Below are 24,797 nucleotides of genomic sequence, written 5' to 3' on the forward strand. Positions count from 1 at the left end.
CTATTATACTTGTTATCTTTGCCACGAGATACTTATTTCCTCGATATGGCTCGACAAGTGTACTAAAAATTAGATCACTTAACACCGAGCCTATAATAATATCCTTCAACTCGTTTCGTCGTGTATAGATTTTAAAATCTCATTGCCGTGTGTCAATAGCATCGAAACTGCGCTTCGTTTCTGTTTCCTATCTGTTGATCGTTATTTCCATGTATAAATAAATGAATAAAATTTCGCTGACAATGAATGTATAAAATATTGTTTCGTACAAATGTTTTTTTTTTTTTTCTTTTTTTTCTACTGGAATCAAATTCGAAGGAAAATTATCGACAAAATTAGCTCTAGAAATTTGTGCGTCTTAGAGAATATTTCATTCCCTCTGATCGATATAAATTTCAAGCTACACCGAAAAATATGTAAATTACTTCGACGGTATATTTATTTATCAAAAACAATGAAAAATCCTAAATTCAACCGAAGTATCGTGGTTCAGTGATTTTTATTTTTTTTTTTTTCTTATTCTTAGTTCTGTAATCGAAATAGGAAAAGTCAAACATGGACATTTTCTCTTTCGTTCCATTTCGCGTCTCGGTCGTAGAGTGACGCACATATCACGCTGTCTGAAGTAAGAGTGAACAAGCGAATAATTCCATCCCACTATTTTTGACCGATTGTAATTAACGATCGGAGAATGAATTCCAGCGTCTAAAGTCGAACGAGTAGACGAATGAATTTTTTGGAGAAAATTGTGAAATCGTTTTGACACGATCAGCTGTGACACTTTAAGCTTGACAATCCGCGAGAGTAAACACGGCGTGTTGAAAAGCTGTAAATATAATTGTGCAGTGATGCAAAAAGCATCTTCCTAAAGGCGTGGCATGTTCGCGTCTCGATCTACGCTAAAAAGATTTCCGTCGCTGTGCAAGCAATTCGTGGTGGGGCGTGAAGAGACGTGTTAATTCGCAAAGATAGATGCCGAGGTTACATATTGCCGCTTACCGGACGATTTTACGAATTCGCGTCCCAGCTTTTCGCGCCCGTCGCTGCTGCTCTCGAAGAGAGGCCTGGAGGACAGTGTGAAATCCCGGCGAAAGAGGTCTTGGGGAATGAGAAAAGGAAGAAAGTAAGGAAGGGAGAAGAAAAATAAAAAAAAGAAAAAGACAGGCGGTGAACACTTCGATCGCGGAATCCATTACAAAAATCTGCATTCTAAAACAGCCTAGAAAATACGACGGATGCGAGTTTTGAACGAGCGATTCAAACGCCAGGGGGAAGAAATCATCTCTCAAACTTGTTGTGAGGAAAAAGTGAATCGAATTCTTTTTCACCGCCAACAAACCGAAAACCCGTTCCTCTCGTGACGAGCTACCGATTTCAGAACGAATTTAACATTTTACTTACCATAAGTTGTAAGGAAAAAAATATAAAGGGGAAGAGTAAAGGAGCGGTTTTTCTTTCACACGGACATCGCTGCTTTGGGAAATAACAAAACTTCGTTACTTTCCGTATTAGAAAAACTGTGAAAATGATTTACTCAAAGTATAAACTTCTTTCTTTTTTTCTTTTTTACTTTCTTTGGTGATAATCATATGCCTATGTATAAACGTATATATTTTTATTCTCCAGTTGAACGAGGTGATTTCGGTGCTTAGCCAAGTATAAAAAACAAACATGAAGAAACACCCTTAAAGCGAAACAAACCCGACGTGAGTGTCGATCGAAGTTCCGAAGAGAAAGAGAGAGAGAGAGAGAGAGAGAGAAAGAGAGAGCAGCGACTGCTAAAAATTCAAAGAGGCGAAAAATTCGAAGGAATAAATTGAAAGTTCGCGTGGGAGGAAGGAAAAAAAAGGAAAAAATCCACGTGAGTTTCTGGTTGACTCGGAAGTGACACAAAAGTTTTCACCGCACTTCGTATTGTCACTGGATAAACTTTGGATATTGTTCAAGTAACGATTCCTCGCCTGCCTTAAGTATATACATACGCATTCATACATACATACATTATATAACGCCTACTTTACGAAAGAGCGAAACAAGAAAGTAAGAGATTCGCGCGAAACGTCGTTTGAAATTTGGAAGAGAAAAAAGGCGAAAAATACGTATATAAATACTCGAAAAAAAAATACATACATATACATATATATTTCAATCCACGCTTAATCCGCTTTGATCCTTGGGAAAGGATTTGCGAATCTGCAAATAACGAGGGGGAATTTCTGCAGTCGAACCGACCAAGAAAATACCGCACACAGCATTGACGTAAGCAATTTTTCTTATTTATACGTTCGTCGATTTTTTTTCCGCTTCATTCAGATATTTATATCGATCGACTTACCGTTTATGTAGCAAAGTCTTATGCCCCAAATGTTAGACGCACGCGAATAATAAAACGTAAAAAATTCACATTTCATAGATAGAAAGTGTAAGATTGAATTAGGTACTTATCAATATTGATAAGCTTGTAACATTAGCTATGTGTGAGAATAGAAAATAATTGAACAAATAGAGAAAAATGACTTAAACGACTGACAGCGAGAAGAGAAAATACAAAAAACTAATATTGCTATTAATAAAACTGTAGAGCAGGAATTTGGAGTTTTGTTTCTCCGATCCAAGTCACTAACAACAACGATGTTGTTCCAAATTCCGGCATCATTGGATTATCGTTCAATTATCACGGCAGTAGTACGTAAATAACTACGTGACAAACAACAGTCTTCGGACAAGCGGGTGATACTCGATATTCGCAAGTCTACAAGAGCATGTCTTTGTACAGATACGTCGGAAGCAACGTTTAATGCCATTGGCCCGCTTCAATCGCTAACTTGGTGTCAGTCATTCGCACGTATACTAATCAAACGTATTGATTTGTCAAACAGAGCATGAAATATTAACGCGCTACGAATCACGCGGGCCAAATTTTTCGTCATGATCCGTGTTAAAGAGAATAGAGCACACACCGACGTAACGTTGTATACGAAAATAAGAATGATTATCACGTTCACAGTTCGGTGCATAGCAGTACAAATATTGATAATGGTTGTGATTTTATAAATAAATTTCAACAAGCCTGAATAATACCATTGTGCTTGTTCCTTAAATCGTGATATTTATCACAGAAAATCGACTTCTTTAAAAAAAAACAATTTTCTTCTTCCTACAGAACTTCGAGAGTTTCTGAGTAACTCTTTTTCGAAGATGAGCAACGAGCCAATTCCGATGCCGCCTCCTGCCGGTAGCGAACATTCTCCCGACATGCACATCAACATGGAACGAATAGATAATCCCCACAAGCGTTTGAGTCTGAGGAGACAAAGCATAGCAAACGCTGTCATGAACCAGAGAAGAGCTTTACTCGGGTAACTGATACGAGAAACTTTTTTCTTTCTTTTTCAACAGCATAGAATCAATATGAATTTTAAAAACTTGGCTCAATTCTTAATCAATATCCCAACGATATGTCAATTTGAGTAGATTTTTTTAGCAAACGAAACAGTATTAATATTCTCTTAAACGATATCATTGTCAAAGGAATTGCCTGTATCAGCGTTAATTGATGTAGGGCGAAGGGGGAACTGATTGACTGCATCATTTTTTGACGACCCTTGAAACCCCTCGATGCGGTATCGAATTTTCACTTACTCCTGTCAAAAGGTCCATTAAGCAAGAGATAGGTACAAAAGAAAAGCGGGCGTTCCCGTTTCAGTTCCCAGACAGAAATGCAATCGATACGAGATGCGTTCCACTTTGCAGCCTTACAATACGTTTACACACATCCTCGTTCACTCGCTCACTCACTGACAGATAACAGAAATACGTGTAGGGCATAAATGCACTCAGGGAAGCGCGTGCGTAAGATGCCAGAGGCGCATAATGCAGGTCTAGCCACATCCTAGCGTACATCCGTATATCGAGTATCGGAAACAACGGGTGTAATAATAGTATCTGTAACTGTGGTGCAAAGCGTCATTGAACCTTCGTTCATTTAATCAAGCAAACACAATGGCTCAACACTTCCATTTAAGTTCATCCCCCTCAACATTCGCCTCCGCAAGCACGTATGCGCGAAGCTCGATTCCTCGCCCCGTCGTACAAGGACGATGAATGGATAAAAAGCAACCTCTGCGATACCTTCGAGTAAGAGGAGCGTTAAAAATAGTTTGGACGGACTTGTTAACGCATTCGTTCGGTTAACCAATCCATCGAAAGTCGCGTAAAGTCGAAGGTGGTCCTCGCTAACGAACGAACCACTTCGAGGATCGCTTGTATGTTAATAATAACCAATGTGAATTTTTCGCATCGCGTTTCAGGGCTCTGATGACCGAACTGGGAAGTAACATATCCCTCCCCTCGGCCGTGTCACTCGATCACGACTATGGCCAGCGGCACGAAAGCCAACTCTCGATTTCTCATATTCAAGACCATCACCCTCTCCGGCCAACGATGTTGCAATTAACGCCGGTTGGCACAGCGGCAGGACCCTTGGTGAACATGGACGTCGCGAAGGGTGAGTGGAGTAAGTTTGGACTAAGTTACGTGGACGGTAGTTGAACCGCTTTGAGCACGGGGTGCGCGACTGGAAGGTATTTTCGGAGAAATTGGTTGACCTCGGAGGCGCGATTTTCCTGTTTCAGCGCCACCCACGCCGCCAACGCCGCCGACGCCGCCCACGGAAAAGAAGTACAACCACAAGTACCAGGAGCTTATGTCAACTCTGAGCACACTTTACGCGAAACTTCTGGTAGTCGTTGGTGTCGCCATACCCGTTACCGCCAGCGTTAGCAAAGGTGTGCCGACGGCTTACGATCAGGTCTGTAAAAACATGGTAGCGAACCGACCGCGGGAATTCCGAGCCCGACGTTGTTTCGCAGCGTACCCTGTACTCGACGGATCCAAAAACACCGTTTCTCCCAAACACTCCGATCCCATCGATCCAAGTCTCTTTCTTCCGATGGCTTAAACGCGAGTTTTGAACCGACTTATTGGCATTCGATTGTGTAACTTACGGACTAACGCAGACTCGACGAAACAGCACCTCATACAGCACCTGACTCCCGTCGACCAACGATCGGATAACAAAAATTTCGTTCTCCATACTCGACAGGGTTACTACCTCTACTTGTACTTGATGAGTGTGGCATTTGTGGTGATGCTCTACACCACGCTCATGAGGGACAAGGCGGTTAAGAGGTTGCTGATAAAGCACAACATGGAGGAAAAGATCTACGAGTTTCCCGTGGATTCGGGCAGACCGCCGATAATTCAGGTGATTCCTCGGTTGCGTGCTTTTTACATGTCGAAGAGACGCTGTTTCAAAGGAAGTATTTTACACCTAAGTTGGTAAAATTGGTTTTCAAACATACCGAATTTCGTGATACCTCCAGGCTCAGCAGTACGGCAGCTTCTGTCTCCGACTTGGCGCTGTTGGCTTCGGTGCCGGTTCTCTGGTCTTCACCGGGTTGCAAATCGGTGCCGAAATAGCGACCTCCTCGGGTGCTCTACGCGCACTAACGCCGGCTGCGCGTCTCCTTCTGGTCACAGCCCAGATGCACTTCATATTTTTGAACAGCAAAGACTTGGAACTCGCGAGGCACGGCGCCCTCGCCAAATTGGGTCTCATGCACATGATCGCAACGAATTTATGCGAATGGTTGCAGGTAGAGTGGGAAAATCACAAGCACTGTGGGGTGTTAATTAATCATTGGCCACTTCGTTTTGTTAGAGTAAAAATGTTTACTTTCGTTTAACAGGCTTTGATACAAGAGACACGTCACGAAATTGACCAGCTGGAAAACGAACACGAAAGTCGGCGTGGAATATTGTCGGGACTTCTCACGAATGCGAGCCCGTTCCTTTTCCCTTGCACTATCGAGTTCAGTTTAATTTGCGCGGTTATACTCTTCGAGATGTGGAAAAGGATCGATGAGAAACCGACAAGAAGCGAAAGTCTTACAAGATCTATTCACCAACTGAGCATAGACTGCAGCAGCGCACACAAGCAAGTGTTCTAATCAATTTTCAATTCCCGCCAAGATTTTGCGCCCGCGAGTCAGGATTGTAAAGATTTGCATGATGCTTTTTCATTTTCGAATATCGTAAGTTTCTCGGACATGAACGGAGCACGACCCTCTACTTTGTTCCATCCGTATAATAAAGAGACGCGTTACCGAAATGTACAGACAAAATATGATTTCACCGCGTCGCGTCCGGCGATGAGATATTTTCTCTTACTACGGGGTCAAAGGTGTTACATACACTCACATCAATTAAAAAAGATTCGGTGATTTTTACCCATTAGCAATCAACGCCCTACATTCAACAATCGATGAACATGTTCGTTATTTTCTTTCTTCAGGGGATTGTTCGCCGGTATATTGATCATAGCTGCAACCATACTCAGCTTGATCATGTTCTTCGTACTGAAAGAAGAAAAGCCCGACATCGCCGTGCAACAAGTCACGGCCCTTGAGGCTTGCATACTGCTTGGAGGTAAATCGAACAAAGTAAATCGTATCGAGTAAGGGATGTTTCGACGAACCGACCGAGGTGTCAATGTTATGCGAAATCGTATCGTAATCTCCGTAATCGGACTGAATTCGGTAAAATTAGAATAAAATTCTGCATAAGTAATCGTCAAGGTAAATCATCGGTAGTCATGAGAAATCATTTAGGATTACAGGAATCTCTTTGCAAGTCGTATAAAATCTTAGAAATCATGAGAAATCGCGTAATCAAAGTAAAATTTATCCGTCAAGAAATATCTCGTAATCGCTGTACAACATACAGGTAATCATGAAATACGTAATCACGATGTCAACTTTTACTTCGGTGAAACAATCATCGATGTTAAACGATATTCACTCGTTTTCATTGTCGAATAATGCCGAAAAATCGCGATTCGAGCGATCGGAAGGGAGTTGTTTTTCTTTTCTTCTTCTCACGTTAACAGGTATAATGGCATCCGTTGGAGGCGCGATAAAATTACGACACCTAGAGCCAAAGCCAGCGAAGGGCCAGAACCTGGACGCGACTTTGCTGGCGGCGGCTCAAGCAGGAGTCTACTTGCACTGTTTGTTCAGCGTGGTGGGAGGATTTCTGACAACTGGTCCACGCTGGGGTATCGCTTTGACCGCCGACATATTGGCACTCGTTCAAAGCACCGTTCAAACATTGCTCATTAAGGTAAGTGACAACAAATTAGATAGAAATTTCTCCCGTTGCCTGCCAGGATTATACCGTGACGTTGTCGAGCCACTTTGATACACGCTGTGTTCGCGGTTAAACTGTGCACACACCTGCCACCGAACGCGGTCGTTCCGTGCCGCGTCACTGCGTTTCGCGCAACAAGGTTTTGCATTTCACAGCTCTGCAATACGACCGTTCGAGGATTAATATACTGCACTAAAGGCCCGGCCGATCACGTTACAATAACGGGTGCCCCGCTTTCGTTGGGCAACGACTGGGAAGAAATATCGCCGAGGTATCCAATGGTTTAAGGGGAGGGTACAGTTTGAAAGAAAATTAAAACACTTGGAGGAATTTGGGTTTGAGGGATCTATTATTTATAGTTTCAAGTACATTATAGAGTTTTTTCATTCAAATTAATAACAAAATGGCGGAATGGGGCGTATAAGTAGCCAACGACTCCGAACTCGAGAGCTTTTGCGATGGCGCATATCCCGACATCATTGTTCAACTTTTAACGGGTAGAAAACTTTTTTTGAGACAAAAACATATTCTTGGGTTAGAGCTCACAGCTCGAATGTTGAAAAAAAATTTTTTTTTCCAATACATCAGATCAGAATGATGTTAAAAAAATTGGGGAATTGAAATTCAAAAATCTAGCCCCGAGCTCGAATCGACAAACAAGTTTTAAAAATTGTGTCAAGATTTCAAGACGATCGGATAAAAATTGACCAAGTAATCTGCGCTACCGGATTGAAAACGTAGTTGTTTGCTACTTATACGCACGATCTTGTTATTAATTTCAATGAATAAATTCTGAAGTGTTTTTAAAACTATGAATAATAAAGTCCTCAAACTCGGATGGCTCGAGGGGTTTAAATTTTCTCTAAAAAAAAAAATCCTGAGAATAGGTATGATTTTAGACTGTCGAAGCTATACCAACACCTCCCTTATATAAAGACGTATGCATGTAGAAAGTGAATTTCATGGTAAAATGGTATATGATTTTTTTCCACGGCATTTGCTACGAAACCACTTCAAAACGCGTATTTACACTAAAATTAGCCGAAAGAAATAGATAAAGGTAAAAGGCCTCATGTTTGGTGGATACGCCCTTTCAGCACCACACTATATTTTTATTCGTCAAATTTATAAATGGTATGATAAATTTTTTTTTACAACGATGGAGAAACCTTTGAAACGTAAAGATTCGTCAATTTCGGGAAGAATGATGAGAATTCATTACTTTCTCAAAAAATAATATCAAAAGTAACGGTATAAGATCGCACGTCATGTAGGCACATGCGACCATACACCATAAGCGTACGTGATTATTGATCGTAAAGTTGGCGATGAAAAGGCATAACCGACAATACATGCCACCTTTTACCGTTAATTGATCCATTTCTTAATTTCAATGTTTGTCAACGCATCTTCATTTCGTTCGCGTAAATACATAAAGGGTGAGAAAATACACCTTCTTACCTTTACGCGTGGTAAAAGGTCGAACAACGGCGCGTACGTTCTCATACCATTAGACACGCGATATCACTGTTTCGCTGCTTTTTCATACACCGTACACCGCGTCACGGTTGGTTTTGTATACCCAGCTATAGATACGTTCGCACAATGTGTATAGCTGATAATCGAGTATGATATTGACACATTTTTCCAACATCCGAGGATGAAATACACGATCCGCTTCACGTGAATACCGTCGGACTGTCTGTTTGTGAACCTGCGACAGGGAATACGTACACAGTTGTTGGGTAAACGAGAGGGTTCGCGATACTAAATACATCCGATCACCCGTGACGGATAAATATTTACTTCTCGAACGTTGAAACGTGAACACAAACGTAAACACCCGTGTCGAATATCATACGGAAAAATGTTTTGAAAATTCAGGGAACCCGGCTTAATATCGACATTACTTTTTCCATTTTTGTCACTCTCCCACCCAGGTTGCCTGGAGGCGACGTTCGGCGACGTACGATAAGCCGGGAAAAGAGCTAATTACCTTCCTGATAGTAGCGAACATCGCGCTCTGGTCGGTAAATACTCTGGAAAAATCTCGAGCCGGAGTCCGTCCGCAGCACATTGAATTCTTCGGTGTCTGGGCCTGGACCATAATCACTCACGTATCGATGCCGCTGGCAATATTCTTCAGGTTTCACTCCGCGATTTGCCTTTTCGAGGTTTGGAAGAGCTGCTACAAGTACAGACCACCTGGATGCGCTCAAACGCCAAGCTGATACCTCAAGCGCACTCCATTTATTCGATGTAATCTTACCTAAATTGTATTTATAAACTTGGGAAGTAAAACGGCATCGCTGTAAGGGGTCAACCGTTCTGCGGTGAAGCCTGCATCCGAATCCATAGACCGTCGAACCCGAACGAATGACTTTAATTTACGAATTCGAAGGACTTCGAGTGAACTCGAGTACAGACTTGCGTGACTTGATGTAAAACGACCCAACGACACGTGCTCGTGACTTGAAACGAATTTACACGTATCAACGTCAATGTCAAAAGTCTGGGTGAAATCGCGGTGTGCAACTTGACTCGAAGAATGGTTGACCCCGGATCAACGCTCTAGCTCGAACAATTTGTTACTTTATATTTTTTCATCACCTTCCCGACTGATTAATCCTAAAGAGATCCAATAATTGTTGGGGAACGTTCCACGATCGAGTTTCATTAGGCGATTGTAGGGTTGAAACGGACATGGGTGAAGTGGCGGTTGTACGCTCGATGAAACCCGGCGAACAAGCTCGGGGAAAATCGACGAGTGTTTCGCCGTGAATACGTACGAAGGTACGGGTGGACAGAGAAAAAGAGCGCGCGTACTTTCGCCGATCAAGGGTCATACGGAGCGGAGGAGAGCCAGCACCACAGGCCGACAGTTTGATACAGTTTACGGTAAACACATTTTGGTGGCAATCACGTCAGGCTGAACAATAAGGAGGTCGAAGAGGAGGGCGTGCAGCGGCAGCGTCAGGTACATGGGGGTAGGTGGAGGAAAAGCGACGGAGGTCAGGGAGAGCGGTCGAGCGGTGGTCCGGACGCGAATTGGAGGTTGACTGAGGGCCGGAATTGGGGTTGACTAGCGGAGGGCTCTTAGCAACCCTTTGCCGACCTGGAGCTTGGCTTCGTCCGCCTCGAAGACCCGGAGACCCGAAGGTTTCTGATCTACTTAGACCATTGGAGTGCCCTCGATTTTGTCGGTCGCTCGGCGTAAGGACGGCTTCGGGAAGATCCCTGACTTATCGACAAGCTGGATTCGAGAGCGTGGATACTTGAGGAATAATTTTGTATTCGTTATTAGTAACAGGGATCGTACGTTACCTGACGTTTTTACGATTTAACAGGTAATTCATACATAGATAGAATCTTGTCCGTCGGAGAGCAAGACGATGAGCGAAGATCGTGCCGAAGGGAAACGAAGAACGGAATACCATGGATGGTTCCCTCTTTCGCTGGGACATTGTGGTTTATTTTTTACCTTTATCTTTCAGCTTTACGTTTTCTTTTCTTTCGGATCTAACAAGGATTTAGAGGGACGATTCACGTCCGCACCTCCACCGCGTAAAACGCGGCCGCTGTCTATTTTTATTTTTGTTATTTCGTCCCCGTTCAACACACGTACATGGAAATGTTTGGATGTATAGCAGCCGTCCGGAACGTTGTAAAGTCTTGTGGGGTAGTAGTAAGAATTCCGGTGAAAACTTACTGAAACGTGTGTACCTTCCGGCTGCGGTAGGGATGAGGATTTTCTTGGTAAACTCTGGCGGTGAGTGGGTGTATGGATATATACATGTACGTGTGTATACGGACGCGACAAGACGGACGAACAGATGCAAAACAACGTTAAGAAACGTTGATATATCCGCCAAACACGGGAAGCTCAAACGCTTCGCGGATTTATCGGGGATGCGGATAATGGATGGACGAGTCCGGACGAGAGGTTTTGAAGAATAAAGAGAAGAAAACGGAAGTAGGATAAAAATAAGGAGAATAAGAGGAACCAAGAACCATGGGATGTGAAATATTTAAAAATAAAACGAGAGTCCAGAGTGTTCGATGCATGAGAAATTTTCCACCATGAACCGACTCGGCCATGTGTAAGCTCGTCGACCTTTTTCGAGATCATACGATAACTTTGGTGTGTGTGTGTGTGCGTAAAAGTATAGAATGTACGTAGATATTACGTGTTCTTCATGTTCTTGGTGGGAAGAGTAACGGAGACGAGGGTTCATATTTGATTAAAAAATAATAAACGTCGCACATGATAAACTTGAAGTATAAAAAATTGATTGTACAATATTTATCTTGAAGTTGCAGAGATGGTATGTAATTTCTTTTTTCTCTCTTTTTTTCTTCGGTTTGTTCGAGGCGAAGGATGAAGAAAAAACCTCGTAAATTTTTCTGGCAGAAAGTTATCGCATCGGCGGCATGTAAGACCGGCAGATTTAATACGATGTGTGTATAAGTAGAATGTGAGAAAACTGAGGTAAGTAACGTCGAAAGATTGAAAATTAAAAATATGAAAACCGTGCTAACCGGCTTCTGCAGAAAATTCGACCATGTCCCAAAAATAAAATGGAAAAAGGTAACGAAAAAACTGTCCAATTTATGCGAACGAAAACTTTCAGGGCAGAGTTATATATCTACTCAACCGTGAATCAATGAAACTGCAGTATATGTAGAATTTTAGTATATATGGATTTAACGAAGAAATGAAACTACTCCCGCAATCTCGTCGCGATTAAACTGCGGATAACGGAATCAAATCAGCATTTCGGACCGCCTGAGGCCACAAAAGGTGAAACTCTGGACAGAGGGAGGAAGAGAAAGTGGCGGGAGGGAGGGAGGGAGAAAACAAGAGGGAAAGAGTGAGAGAGACTAAGCGACGAAGAGTTAGAGACAAAACAAGCTGATTGGTCGCGCAACGGGAATGTATTTAATTCGATTGGCCTTTGGCGACGGGCGAGGCGAGAAGGTGGGAGTCCTGTTTCCGGCGGAAATGAGGCCTTCGCGACGCTAAGCCTCTCCTGCAGGGGTGGGTGGAAATCGTATTTACGTTCCATCTCCCGCAGCGCAGGTAACCGGCGTGGGGAAAGGAGAAGGTATGGCACGGGAAAAAACGGGTGAGACAGAGGAGTATTGACGCAAGTTATGCCGATCCGTCAAAGGAAAAAAACCCGGTGTCGTTACGTTGCAAATAGCGACTTTAAGCCAGATGTCGGAGAAAATTGCTGGTCCGTTAAATGTAGATCATCTATGGATTAGCGAAACGCAAAGTTTGTCAACTCCTTGGGATTTCGATAGTAATTAATGAGAATAAGCTGTAGAATTTAAGGAAGATGAATCCATTCCGACGAATCTAAATTGCAAAAACTTTACATAGAACGACTTTCCCGATATATTATTTGTTACTTTTATTTTTAACAAAAAAAAACTCAATTACTACATCGATTCCAAACGATTTTAACGTCAAAATGAATTTGTTGGTTTAATATTGCACTGATTAATTGGAAAGAGAAAGAACGCGAGAGAAGAAATGTATTACATCGAGTAAATTTGAAGTCGACCGATATTTCGAATGTAATTCGAAATAAATTTAAAATTGCGGGCGTGGGCGGCTTCCGAGCGAAAAAAAAGGAGGACCTAAAGGAATAGCCACGAGCGCCATTTTGTGTTTTGTCCTTTTTTTATTGCACCCTGGATGATCCGATTATCCGACCTGCCGCAGTTCATCCTTGTAAAAGTTTTGGCACATGCTCTCTGTGAATTTAGCCTGACTCCATGATATTACCTTTTTCTCACGTAGCACGGTGGTTGACGGTAAATTTTTACTTGGCAAAAAAAAATATAGAGATATTCATTAAAAGCGTCACTTTCACGGGGGTAAAAAAATTGGCGAATGAAAAAACGGCGTGCAGTTCGTGAGAAACAGATTTGTTCGCTGTCTGAATTTATTTTTCGATTGTATGTTGAATCATTGTACTAGCTTCGGACGGAAACATTTTTGAAATATATAATTTTTTTTCTCCCTTGACGTTTCCGAACTTTTCAGTAAAATCAAAACGAAAGTTTCACGATTTTCTGGTCTTGAATAGACGGAGAAAAGATGCGCGACAATTCTTTTACCAGCGGTGGGTTGAAATCGCGACGACTGGCTTCTAATCCTAGCATAGAGCGAAAATTAGATCCTTAGAGAGCAACTGGCATTTATGAAGAGTCAAGGAGCCCTTACTAAAGTCCCCATTCGCCCCTACATTTCCTTCTTTCGTATGTACGAGGCTACATCCAGAGGATAGAGAAAAAAAATACTCCCCTCTGGGCGAAATGGAGACGAGGTCGGATTCGCATGTAAATCATTTTCAATTTCACTGCCGTTGCTTCGCTGTACGGTTAAACGAAACAAAACAAGACGAAGATTAACGATTATTCCATTATTAGTAGGACAAATTGGATTTTCAAAGATAAACTCCCAAGAATCTTGCTAATCTAAATTCACACGTTCATTGTCGTTATTAAACGACTTATTACAATACCTAGCACACGTAGCTTTCCTGCGTAATAAAATAACGAAATTACAGGAGGGAAATGCTTGCATTAATATACGTTCATGTTAATTTCAGCTATAAGATAAGGCTGAATGTGTATACTTACGATTTATCATTTTAATTTATTCAAGTTTTGATACCTATATTAATTACAAAATAGCGAAACGACGACTTTAAATCTAGAAACACGATCGTTACGTATACGTATAAAGAAGAGGAGATAATTTAAATAACTTCGTCGAGAGTGGCAATACTTCAGCTGAAGCATGACGAAATAGCGGTCCAGCAACGAAATAAAATAACTTGCTTGCAAATGAAATGTTAATTACTTGTTAACTTTATACCACGTACGATATTAGACGATACTTAAGAATGATTAATGATTTACTATTATGTTTTTCTTTTGTTTCAGAAGAAACGTGAAAGCAGTCCTAATAGATTTTGATAATTTTGTAGAAATTGTTTTTTCATTACACCAGGGTCGGTCGCGTAGTTCTTGAAGGTTCTGTTGTTCGCGTCGACTGCGAGCATCCGGTTAGTGGCCATACCTTGAATACGCGAAAAGAAACAAACAACTTACAAATCGATAAAAGTGAATTCAGGGTTGTTACAAAAATCAGAGTTCTGTATTGATTCTTTTTTTTTTCTGTGTAAAAATCTTTTCCCATTATTGGAAAATAACAGAACAAATTGCCTTGCCGGAAAATATAATATAATACTGAATTACCTCAAGACTATATTACCATGAATGAAATTCGAAACGGACAAAACGTATCAAACAAAATTTGTTGTACGTGTTCGAATAATTCATCAATCGCGAGTCACATTATTGAATTTAGCTCTGTGTAAAGCGTATCTCTAATTAATAATACCGGATACTTTTGTGCAATTGTATCAAATTTCAAATATATTTTAAAGAATAAGAATCCCTAATAACTTTTTGCTTTCATCTGAAAAGATCGTAACAACCCTGATGTCAGGATGCAAGGCAGCAGTTATCACACCCGATGAAACGCACAGTAAGATGGAGCGGATGCAAAGACGCATAAGCGGATGCGGGGATGTAAGGAAAAGAAATACCGTTATTCATAGATTCAGTTGAATATAGAATTCGTAAAACAATCGGTGAATAAACATTTACAAACTGTCAGGGTCCAAATCTTTGGACATTTTCAGTTCCTGCTAAACTCATTTTCTTTAACGGCAATACAATACGTAAATTATCATGCATGTTTTACATAGGATTATGCCGATTTTTATCGAACATGGGACATTGGTAGCTGAATGTCCTAAATTTAGTATAAAAGTTTCGAGGTACAGTGAACCGAAAATCAGTTTTTTTCTTTCATCGGTCATGTAGTGACAATCTAATTACAACAGGTTATTTTTACTTGAACTGCAGTTCTGGGAATAATCTCTGAAAATTGTTCAGAATATTGTGTTTGAAACCGAGAATAGAGAAATTAATCGTTACCTAGAACCACTAATTCCAATTACAATTTTTAACTGCCAAGCAGGCGTTGGTTAGAATTTTTACTTCCCAATCATGCAGATTTGTTCCCTCGCCGTTGATATCGTATAGAGTTGAAATTGTATCCAATTGAATTCACAGACTGGTAGAAATATACCCTGAGTAAAACAATTTTATATCTGCCCCAAAAATCGTGAATATTAAAACGTCAGAGAGATGAGTTTTTTTTTAAATCTTTGATGTGAGTTAAGCAAGTGAAAGAAATGAAACAGAGTAACATAAGATAAAAAGAAACGACAATATAGACGAAGCAAACAAGCAATATACTAAGTTTGTACATGTCCAATACTCACTTTTGAAATTCCCATTCACGATTGTCCAACGGGCACACCTGGCGAGTCTTCAACCAACGAGAGATGCAATGGAAATGGAATGCATGCTGCGCAACGGAAATTAAACAGAGTTAATATCAACAGTCAGAGTAATGATGATGAAAACAATAATGTGTGTAATCGTAATTAAAATAAGAAAAGATGGAATAGGAACAAAATGATGAAAGTCAACTTATAAACACTATATAACATTTCTTTACCGGTGATTATAAATGGAGCAAGCTTTGGAGGTGTCGCTTTTCAAGTTATTGCTGACTAGGACGAATGATCGCATCGTAAGACAGAATCAGACGTAGTGATAAGAGAATATGATACATTTTTTGACAAATACTCACGTTACACACCCCCCAGGCGACTGTGCATTCTTCGCTAGTAGCGGAAGCTTGGTTAGCCTGACATTCGATGCACAAATCCATGATGTGATTTCGACAAATTGCACAGTTGTCGACCACGATATCTGCACAAAGAAGGAGAGAGCGTGAGAGTAGGAATTAACCCTCCACGGAACCCAATTTTTTTTTTTTTTTTGTTACTGCTTCCGCGGAGCCCCTGAATCTTTTATGTCCTGTCCTGTATTTCTTCATCTTGCAGTCTTATTAAAAATCTGGAAAGCTCTATGGATACTTCCCTGGGTCCCTACTGCACGCTCCAATCGTTTTTACAATGAAATGTATCAATACTTTTGCAATAATAATCAGAATTCACATAGTCATTTGCAAAAAATTGGAATTCGTTAAAAAAAATGAATATCTGCAGTAAATAAATATCAAGAATAAATACTGTATGGTTGTAAAGTTCAGACGATGACCTTTCGGGATAAAATAGTTTCAATTTCCACGGCTCAAAAAAGTATGTTTATTTAGACATTCAAAAATGAGATAATCTTGATCGGCATCCTGACTATCGGAAATAACTCTTCAACTTCTTTTCCGTCCTCTTCTTCGTCAAAAGCCTCATCAAAATTCTGGAATAATGACGTACTTCCTCGGCGCTCCTCTCTGCCATACCTTATATTTTGGAATATGTGTTCATAAATGACGCCGTATTTATATAAGGAACTCAAGAAACCTTTATATTATTGATAAACATTTGAAAATAGTAAAACAAAACGGAACAAATAAAATTGACTTACTATTGCAAACCACTAATGCCGCCAAACTCCTGGGTCTTTCAGGGCACACAATCGATTTGTACTCTTTATTACTATTTACCAACAGACTGCCGGACTTAGTCGTCTCTTGGCTCTCAAGTCCTCACTACCAATAACTTTGTTTAGGGACCGGAGCCAGGTCCAGCTCTTCTTGCATATCGGAGATATTTAAGGAGAAAATTCAGGTTGTGCTTCAAACGACTCAGGGGTAACGCAGAGGGTCAAGTATAAATAATGTTTTGGGAATACCGATGATCGCAAGAGTCGATGATAATTAAAATACTTCAGAAACAATGAGTCAATACATCGCTCAGCTTCAATATCAACATAAAAAACATCGCATAAGATTGGATTGACCTTTGAAATTTGTAAAAGCATTTCGCCGAGTCTACCCGTCGACTTATTCAACTTTTCCATCGATTCTATCGATCACACTGAGAAGAAACACGTTCTAGTAAGTAAGAATCTTTAATACAGTGGCAAACGTAATATATCTTGTTGCAAAATGTGTAACACGAGTGACGACAAACTTCGTTGGATTTTGGTACGGAATCAGATATAACTTAGAGTGGTTATTTTGAATTTCTTACCCCAGGCCCATAGAGCAACAGCATTCCACTGGAACAAATACGTAAATTCGTTATATTACGACAAATAACAAGTAAGCTAGTGTTGACGGTGCGATGACATAGCTAATTAGAGGTTAGAGTATTGTCTGTGTCGTTTCGAACCGAGGTGGGTTGACTGTGAACTTCAAGTAGTGTTACTGCGGTTTCTCATCAATACCTTTTTCACTTCGAAACGTTTCTTCGGTCCTTTTCCCCGGGAAGCAATTGGTATTTCAATCTCTTCGTCGGTGTCCATAGCCGACGCCATTCTTAATTTTGATCCCTTCGACCTTCGATTTGGCGACAAATCACAGAGGACTAGAGTAGCAATGAATAATTTGGCACTCACGACAATTTCACGTCCCTGATCGTCGCACGCGTTCGACTTTCGAGTTCGAGTGTGTCATTATCTGTGTCGATCTGTCGTACTCACTTTCAAAATCTTCACAACTTACCACAAAATGAAAACTTTGTAACTTTACAACATAAGCGTTATATAGGCACAGATACTTAGCGTACGTTTTATTTTCCAACTATCGAAAAAAAAAACCAAATTGGGTGTAAGTTCGTACCCCTAACTTTTTTCTAATGGGAAATTAGCATTATCTATGAGTTAGGGGTACGAATTTACACCCAAGTGGGGTTTTTTCCGTGAGGGAAGGTTTAGAAAACCATTGACTAATCAGATGAGTGTTTAATGTCCGTTGTCTTCAAAGTGTGGCAAATAAAACGCATCCCATATTACATCCAGCAATCGCAAAATCGTTACTTTGAACTAAATGTAAACATTCCACGTGACCACAAAACGCCCGGTTTTTGTTATTATGACAACTCTATTCAGGACTGTTCGTTAGAAATTTGTTATACATTTACTACAAAAGCTGAAATGTTTATTAGATGCTATAACAATATTTGCATATTTATCATGAGCAGATTTTTTGGAATCCTTATAAATCAAAGTACAGCTTAATCAAACTGAAATCTGCTAACAAATTCGAGATTTTTGAATTAAAATAAGACTGAAGCAAAATAATTTTACCTTGACATGAATCCGATTCAATCCGAAAAGTTGAAAGTTTCATTTTGGAAATTCGATCTCGGTTCATTAGAAAGTAAGTAGTTTGATCAAATGTTTCACAATTCAAACACAGTAACATTTCTTAGATTTTTATGAATCCTGACAATTTACTTTTCATTGCCCGTTCATTGATCATTTCTACTGAATAAACAACGACTTGTCAACAAAATACATATGATTGTAGAAATACATTCACGTGATTTATTTGTAAATAAATTATTTTATTCTTGTCCTTATGTGAATATTTCATAGAACATCTCGTGTTACCGAATATAAGGGAAAATTAGGGATGGACGGTACGCGAAATATGCATCATGGCTTCTCCAACAATTTTACTAACAAAATCTACATTTAATTTGATGAAAATGACAAATGGACGATACGTACAAAATAATAATAATAATGATAATAACGATGACGATGATGATAGTGGTAATGATAATAATGATAATAATAGTACCAATAGTAGTAGTAGTAAAATAAAATAACAACATTAATACATTATCAGTTATAAGTTAGCTAAATGCTGTAAAAGCCAAGAGAGACTTACAGTGAAACAAGATTTGCAAGATAAAGTCTTAGATAAAGTTATATGTTTATTAAAATAAATATCCTTCTTAACATTATCAAGTATAGAAATAAACAGTTCTTTTTTACATTAATCATTCAAGTCTTTTGATTTTTTTTTCATTTCTTTCTTCTTCTCATCATGCTCTGAACTTACATCTAAGAATATAACTATTTTTTGAGACCCTGGCAAAATGGGCCATTATTATTATTATTATTTGTATAAAATCATCAGACTGAAATAAAGAACGGTTATATATCACAAATTTTTACCTTTTTTTTTTTTGAGAGAGAGAGGTCACAAAAACACACTCCCAGAACAAACCTACTTCATACCAGTATAATATTTAAATCTATAATTTAATTTACAGTATTGTTTACTATTATTATTATTATACTTTTAATCGAATATATATGTATATTCAATTGTTATAATACAAAGCTGCTAGAAGACTGCCGCATGCCAAGTAAAATACGAACATAAATGTTAGACCCTAACTTTTTATGTTATTCGATGCTTCGCCCCCTTCTCCCTACATCATACTATCATACTTATTTCGCCTTATCCATAAATACGTATGGAATTGCACGTCAAGTTTCACAAGAAAAAAAAAAGAAAGAAACGAGAAAAAAAGAAAAACAGTAATCAATTTTGATACGTTCAAAAAAAAGTGTCTTTAATATAAGATAAAATCTCAAGAAACTATGACGTAAGAATGAAACAATATTTAAAGACCTATGTAGCTAAAATAATTTTATATGATTGACATTTGGCAGAAATCTATTGTACGTGCTCTATCAAAAACCTATTAATTGGTATAACACAGCATTGTGAACGAACGATTATTTTCAAATTTCTATTGCCGCTATCTGAATTAACTCCCATGTGTAAATATAAATATGTCGAAAAACACAAACATAGGGTGTTCCGATATATGTAAATGTAGATCAATAGATAACGATACAAGATGATACGCATGGTCATCCAATGATAGATAGTCCTAATTTGTATTTATATTTCACTGTATGTATACATATAATGTATAACGTATTTTCTTCCCGAATCAACCATTAAGTCAACTTTTTTGACCTCAAAAGCGGGACGAAAGTGGCATATTTTTCCCTAATACGCATTTACGGAAAATATTAGCCTGATTTAAACGTCACAATTTTCAAATAAATATTGCGGCCAGAATGAGTCGGAAATAAAGTCCTATATGTAACACAAGAATAAAAATCGATTGTTCCCTTGGGTGATTACTACCCGACTGAAACTCCATTTTTATTATGAATAGTGAATAATTTTACGGCCAGTTTTGCTACCAGGAAACAGAAGGAAAAAAAGTATTTGAGTAAATTTTCCAAGTCTATACACCTCACAACAAAAGCCTCGAGCAGTTTAGCTACACAGCTTACAATGAACTTTTCAAATTACACGAGGGAAATGCTTGCATTAATATACGTTCACGTTAATTTCAGCTATAAGATAAGTCTGAATGTGTATACTTACGATTTGTCATTTAAATTTATTCAAGTTTTGATACCTATATTAATTACAAAATAGCGACACGACGGCTTTAAATCTGGAAACACGATCGTTACGTATTTGTATGAAGAGCAAATAACTTGAATAACTTCGTCGAGAATGGCAATACTTCAGCTAAGGCATGACGTAAGAGCGGTCCATCAAAGAAATGAAATAACCTGCTTACAAGTGAAATTTTAATTACTTGTTAACTTTATACCACGTGCGATATTGGACAATACCTGAGAATACTTACTGAATTATTATAATATTTTTCTTTTTTTTCAGAAGAGACGTGAAAGCAGTCGTAACAGATTTTGATAATTTTGTAGAAATTGTTTTTTCATTACACCAGGGTCGGTCGCGTAGTTCTTGAAGGTTCTGTTGTTCGCGTCGACTGCGAGCATCCGGTTAGTGGCCATACCTTGAATACGCGAAAAGAAACAAACAGTTCAATATTGATTCTTTTCTTTTTTTTTTTTTGTGTAAAAATTATTTCTCGTTATTGGATAATAACAGAACAAATGATGTTGTCAGAAAATCTAATATAATACTAAATAACCTCAAGACTATATATTACCATAAGTGAAATTCGGAACGGACAAAACGTATCTAACAAAATTTGTTGTACGTGTTCGTATAATTCATCAATCGCGAGTTACATTATTGAATTTAGCTCTGTGTAAAGCGTATCTCTAATTAATAATGACAGATACTTTTTTGCAAGGGTATCGAATTTCAAATATATTTAAAGAATAAGAATCCCTAAAAACTTTTTGCTTTCATTTAAAAAGATCGTAACAACCCTGATGTCAAGATGCAAGGCAGCAGTTATCCCACCCGATGAAACGCACAGTACGATTGAGCGGATGCAAAGACGCATAAGCGGATGCGGGCATGTGGGGAAAAGAAATACCGTCATTCATAGATTTAGTTGAATATAGAATTCGTAAAACAATCGGTGAATAAACATTTACAAACTGTCAGGGTCCAAATCTTTGGACATTTTCAGTTCCTGCTAAACTCATTTTCTTTAACGGCAATACAATACGTAAATTATCATGCATGTTTTACATAGGATTATCCCGATTTTTATCGAACATGGGACATTGGTAGCTGAATGTCCTAAATTTAGTATGAAAGTTTCGAGGTACAGTGAACCGAAAATCGGTTTTTTTCTTTCATCGGTCATGTAGTGACAATCTAATTGCAGCAGGTTATTTTCACTTGAACTGCAGTTCTGGGAATAATCTCTGAAAATTGTTCAAAATAATGTGTTTGAAACCGAGAATAGAGAAATTAATCGTTACCTAGAACCACTAATTCCAATTACAATTTTTAACTGCCAAGCAGGCGTTGGTTAGAATTTTTACTTCCCAATCATGCAGATTTGTTCCCTCGCCGTTGATTTCGTATAAAGTTGAAATTGTATCCAATTGAATTCACAGACTGGTAGAAATATACCCTGAGTAAAACAATTTTATATCTGCCCCAAAAATCGTGAATATTAAAACGTCAGAGAGATGAGTTTTTTTTTAAATCTTTGATGTGAGTTAAGCAAGTGAAAGAAATGAAACAGAGTAACATAAGATAAAAAGAAACGACAATATAGACGAAGCAAACAAGCAATATACTAAGTTTGTACATGTCCAATACTCACTTTTGAAATTCCCATTCACGATTGTCCAACGGGCACACCTGGCGAGTCTTCAACCAACGAGAGATGCAATGGAAATGGAATGCATGCTGCGCAACGGAAATTAAACAGAGTTAATATCAACAGTCAGAGTAATGATGATGAAAACAATAATGTGTGTAATCGTAATTAAAATAAGAAAAGATGGAATAGGAACAAAATGATGAAAGTCAACTTATAAACACTATATAACATTTCTTTACCGGTGATTATAAATGGAGCAAGCTTTGGAGGTGTCGCTTTTCAAGTTATTGCTGACTAGGACGAATGATCGCATCGTAAGACAGAATCAGACGTAGTGATAAGAGAATATGATACATTTTTTGACAAATACTCACGTTACACACCCCCCAGGCGACTGTGCATTCTTCGCTAGTAGCGGAAGCTTGGTTAGCCTGACATTCGATGCACAAATCCATGATGTGATTTCGACAAATTGCACAGTTGTCGACCACGATATCTGCACAAAGAAGGAGAGAGCGTGAGAGTAGGAATTAACCCTCCACGGAACCCAATTTTTTTTTTTTTTTTTGTTACTGCTTCCGCGGAGCCCCTGAATCTTTTATGTCCTGTCCTGTATTTCTTCATCTTGCAGTCTTATTAAAAATCTGGAAAGCTCTATGGATACTTCCCTGGGTCCCTACTGCACGCTCCAATCGTTTTTACAATGAAATGTATCAATACTTTTGCAATAATAATCAGAATTCACATAGTCATTTGCAAAAAATTGGAATTCGTTAAAAAAAATGAATATCTGCAGTAAATAAATATCAAGAATAAATACTGTATGGTTGTAAAGTTCAGACGATGACCTTTCGGGATAAAATAGTTTCAATTTCCACGGCTCAAAAAAGTATGTTTATTTAGACATTCAAAAATGAGATAATCTTGATCGGCATCCTGACTATCGGAAATAACTCTTCAACTTCTTTTCCGTCCTCTTCTTCGTCAAAAGCCTCATCAAAATTCTGGAATAATGACGTACTTCCTCGGCGCTCCTCTCTGCCATACCTTATATTTTGGAATATGTGTTCATAAATGACGCCGTATTTATATAAGGAACTCAAGAAACCTTTATATTATTGATAAACATTTGAAAATAGTAAAACAAAACGGAACAAATAAAATTGACTTATTATTGCAAACCACTAATGCCGCCAAACTCCTGGGTCTTTCAGGGCACACAATCGATTTGTACTCTTCATTACTATTTACCAACAGACTGCCGGACTTAGTCGTCTCTTAGCTCTCAAGTCCTCACTACCAATAACTTTGTTTAGGGACCGGAGCCAGGTCCAGCTCTTCTTGCATATCGGAGATATTTAAAGAAAAAATTCAGGTTGTGCTTCAAAAGACTCAGGGGTACCGCAGAGGGTCAAGTATAAATAATGTTTTGGGAATACCGATGATCGCAAGAGTCGATGATAATTAAAATACTTTAGAAACAATGAGTCAATACATCGCTCAGCTTCAATATCAACATAAAAAACATTCCATAAGATTGGATTGACCTTTGAAATTTGTAAGAGCATTTCGCCGAGTCTACCCGTTGACTTATTCAACTTTTCCATCGATTCTATCGATCACACTGAGAAGAAACACGTTCTAGTAAGTAAGAATCTTTAATACAGTGGCAAACGAAATATATCTTGTTGCAAAATGTGTAACACGAGTGACGACAAACTTCGTTGGATTTTGGTACGGAATCAGATATAACTTAGAGTGGTTATTTTGAATTTCTTACCCCAGGCCCATAGAGCAACAGCATTCCACTGGAACAAATACGTAGATTCGTTATATTACGACAAATAACAAGTAAGCTTGTGTTGATGGTGCGATGACATGGCTAATTGGAGGTTAGAGTATTGTCTGTGTCGTTTCGAACCGAGGTGGGTTGACTATGAACTTCAAGTAGTGTTACTGCGGTTTCTCATCAATACCTTTTTCACTTCGAAACGTTTCTTCTCTCCTTTGCTGCTGCTGGAAGTTGGTAAATCAATCTCCTCGTCATCTATGTCCATAGCCGATGCCATTTTTAATTTTGACACCCACGACAATTTCGCGTGCCTGATCGTCGCACGCTTTCGACTTTCGAGTTCGAGGGTTTCTCTCTGGTGATTATCTGTTTCGACCTGTTGTACTCACTTTCAAAATCTTCACAACTTACCACAAAATGAAAATTTCGTAACTGTAAAACACAGGCGTTATATAAGCACAGATACTTAGCGTGCGTTTTATTTCACTGACTCATCAGATGAGTGTTTAATGTCCTTTGTCTTCAAAATGTGGCAAATAAAACGCATCCAAAATTACATCCAGCAATCGCAAAATCGTTACTCTGAACTGAATGTAAATATTCCACGTGACCACAGAAAGCCCAGTTTTTTTTTATGATAATTCTATTCAGGACAATTCGTTAGAAATTTGTTACACCTTTACTAAAAAAGTTAAAATGTTCATCAATGCTATAACAATAATTGCATATTTATCATGAGCAGATTTTTTGGAATCTTTACAAATCAGAGTACAGCTTAATTAAACTGAAATCTGCTA

General features: G+C 38.9%; 3 protein-coding genes across 6 annotated transcripts; 1 reads left to right on the forward strand and 2 right to left on the reverse strand.

Annotated features, from left to right (window-relative positions):
* Positions 1-1,004: 1,004 nt before the first annotated feature.
* Positions 1,005-9,793, forward strand: LOC124307145 (proton channel OtopLc-like). 2 transcript variants are annotated; one of them, XM_046768570.1, is made up of 11 exons: positions 1,005-1,539; positions 1,627-2,259; positions 3,164-3,359; positions 4,311-4,516; positions 4,635-4,810; positions 5,105-5,266; positions 5,385-5,657; positions 5,751-5,998; positions 6,356-6,489; positions 6,950-7,182; positions 9,150-9,793. In XM_046768570.1, the coding sequence occupies exons 3-11, from the start codon at positions 3,199-3,201 to the stop codon at positions 9,438-9,440; spliced, it is 1,884 nt and encodes a 627-aa protein (XP_046624526.1). In that variant the 5' UTR covers positions 1,005-1,539; positions 1,627-2,259; positions 3,164-3,198; the 3' UTR covers positions 9,441-9,793. The 2 variants fall into 2 exon arrangements, with proteins under 2 accessions (XP_046624526.1, XP_046624527.1); XM_046768571.1 differs by having other exon boundaries at positions 4,311-4,507.
* Positions 9,794-13,854: 4,061 nt separating this feature from the next.
* LOC124307051 (RING-box protein 1-like) lies at positions 13,855-17,738 on the reverse strand. Its single transcript, XM_046768363.1, has 5 exons — positions 17,557-17,738; positions 17,361-17,388; positions 15,956-16,077; positions 15,582-15,667; positions 13,855-14,305 (listed from the first exon to the last, which is right to left on the reverse strand). The coding sequence occupies exons 1-5, from the start codon at positions 17,644-17,646 to the stop codon at positions 14,293-14,295; spliced, it is 339 nt and encodes a 112-aa protein (XP_046624319.1). The 5' UTR covers positions 17,647-17,738; the 3' UTR covers positions 13,855-14,292.
* A 1,450-nt stretch (positions 17,739-19,188) lies between these two features.
* Positions 19,189-24,337, reverse strand: LOC124306744 (RING-box protein 1A). Of its 3 annotated transcripts, none has more exons than XR_006908671.1 (6): positions 24,185-24,337; positions 23,989-24,016; positions 22,583-22,704; positions 22,209-22,294; positions 20,805-20,972; positions 19,189-20,727 (listed from the first exon to the last, which is right to left on the reverse strand). XR_006908671.1 is itself a non-coding variant. In XM_046767700.1 (5 exons), the coding sequence occupies exons 1-5, from the start codon at positions 24,275-24,277 to the stop codon at positions 20,960-20,962; spliced, it is 342 nt and encodes a 113-aa protein (XP_046623656.1). In that variant the 5' UTR covers positions 24,278-24,337; the 3' UTR covers positions 19,189-20,959. The 3 variants fall into 3 exon arrangements, 1 of the variants encoding a protein (XP_046623656.1); XR_006908672.1 differs by having other exon boundaries at positions 19,189-20,730; XM_046767700.1 differs by having other exon boundaries at positions 19,189-20,972.
* Positions 24,338-24,797: the final 460 nt, after the last annotated feature.

The sequence above is a fragment of the Neodiprion virginianus genome, chromosome 6 (assembly GCF_021901495.1).
Source record: "Neodiprion virginianus isolate iyNeoVirg1 chromosome 6, iyNeoVirg1.1, whole genome shotgun sequence".
In the NCBI taxonomy this organism is placed as follows: Eukaryota; Metazoa; Arthropoda; class Insecta; order Hymenoptera; family Diprionidae; genus Neodiprion; species Neodiprion virginianus.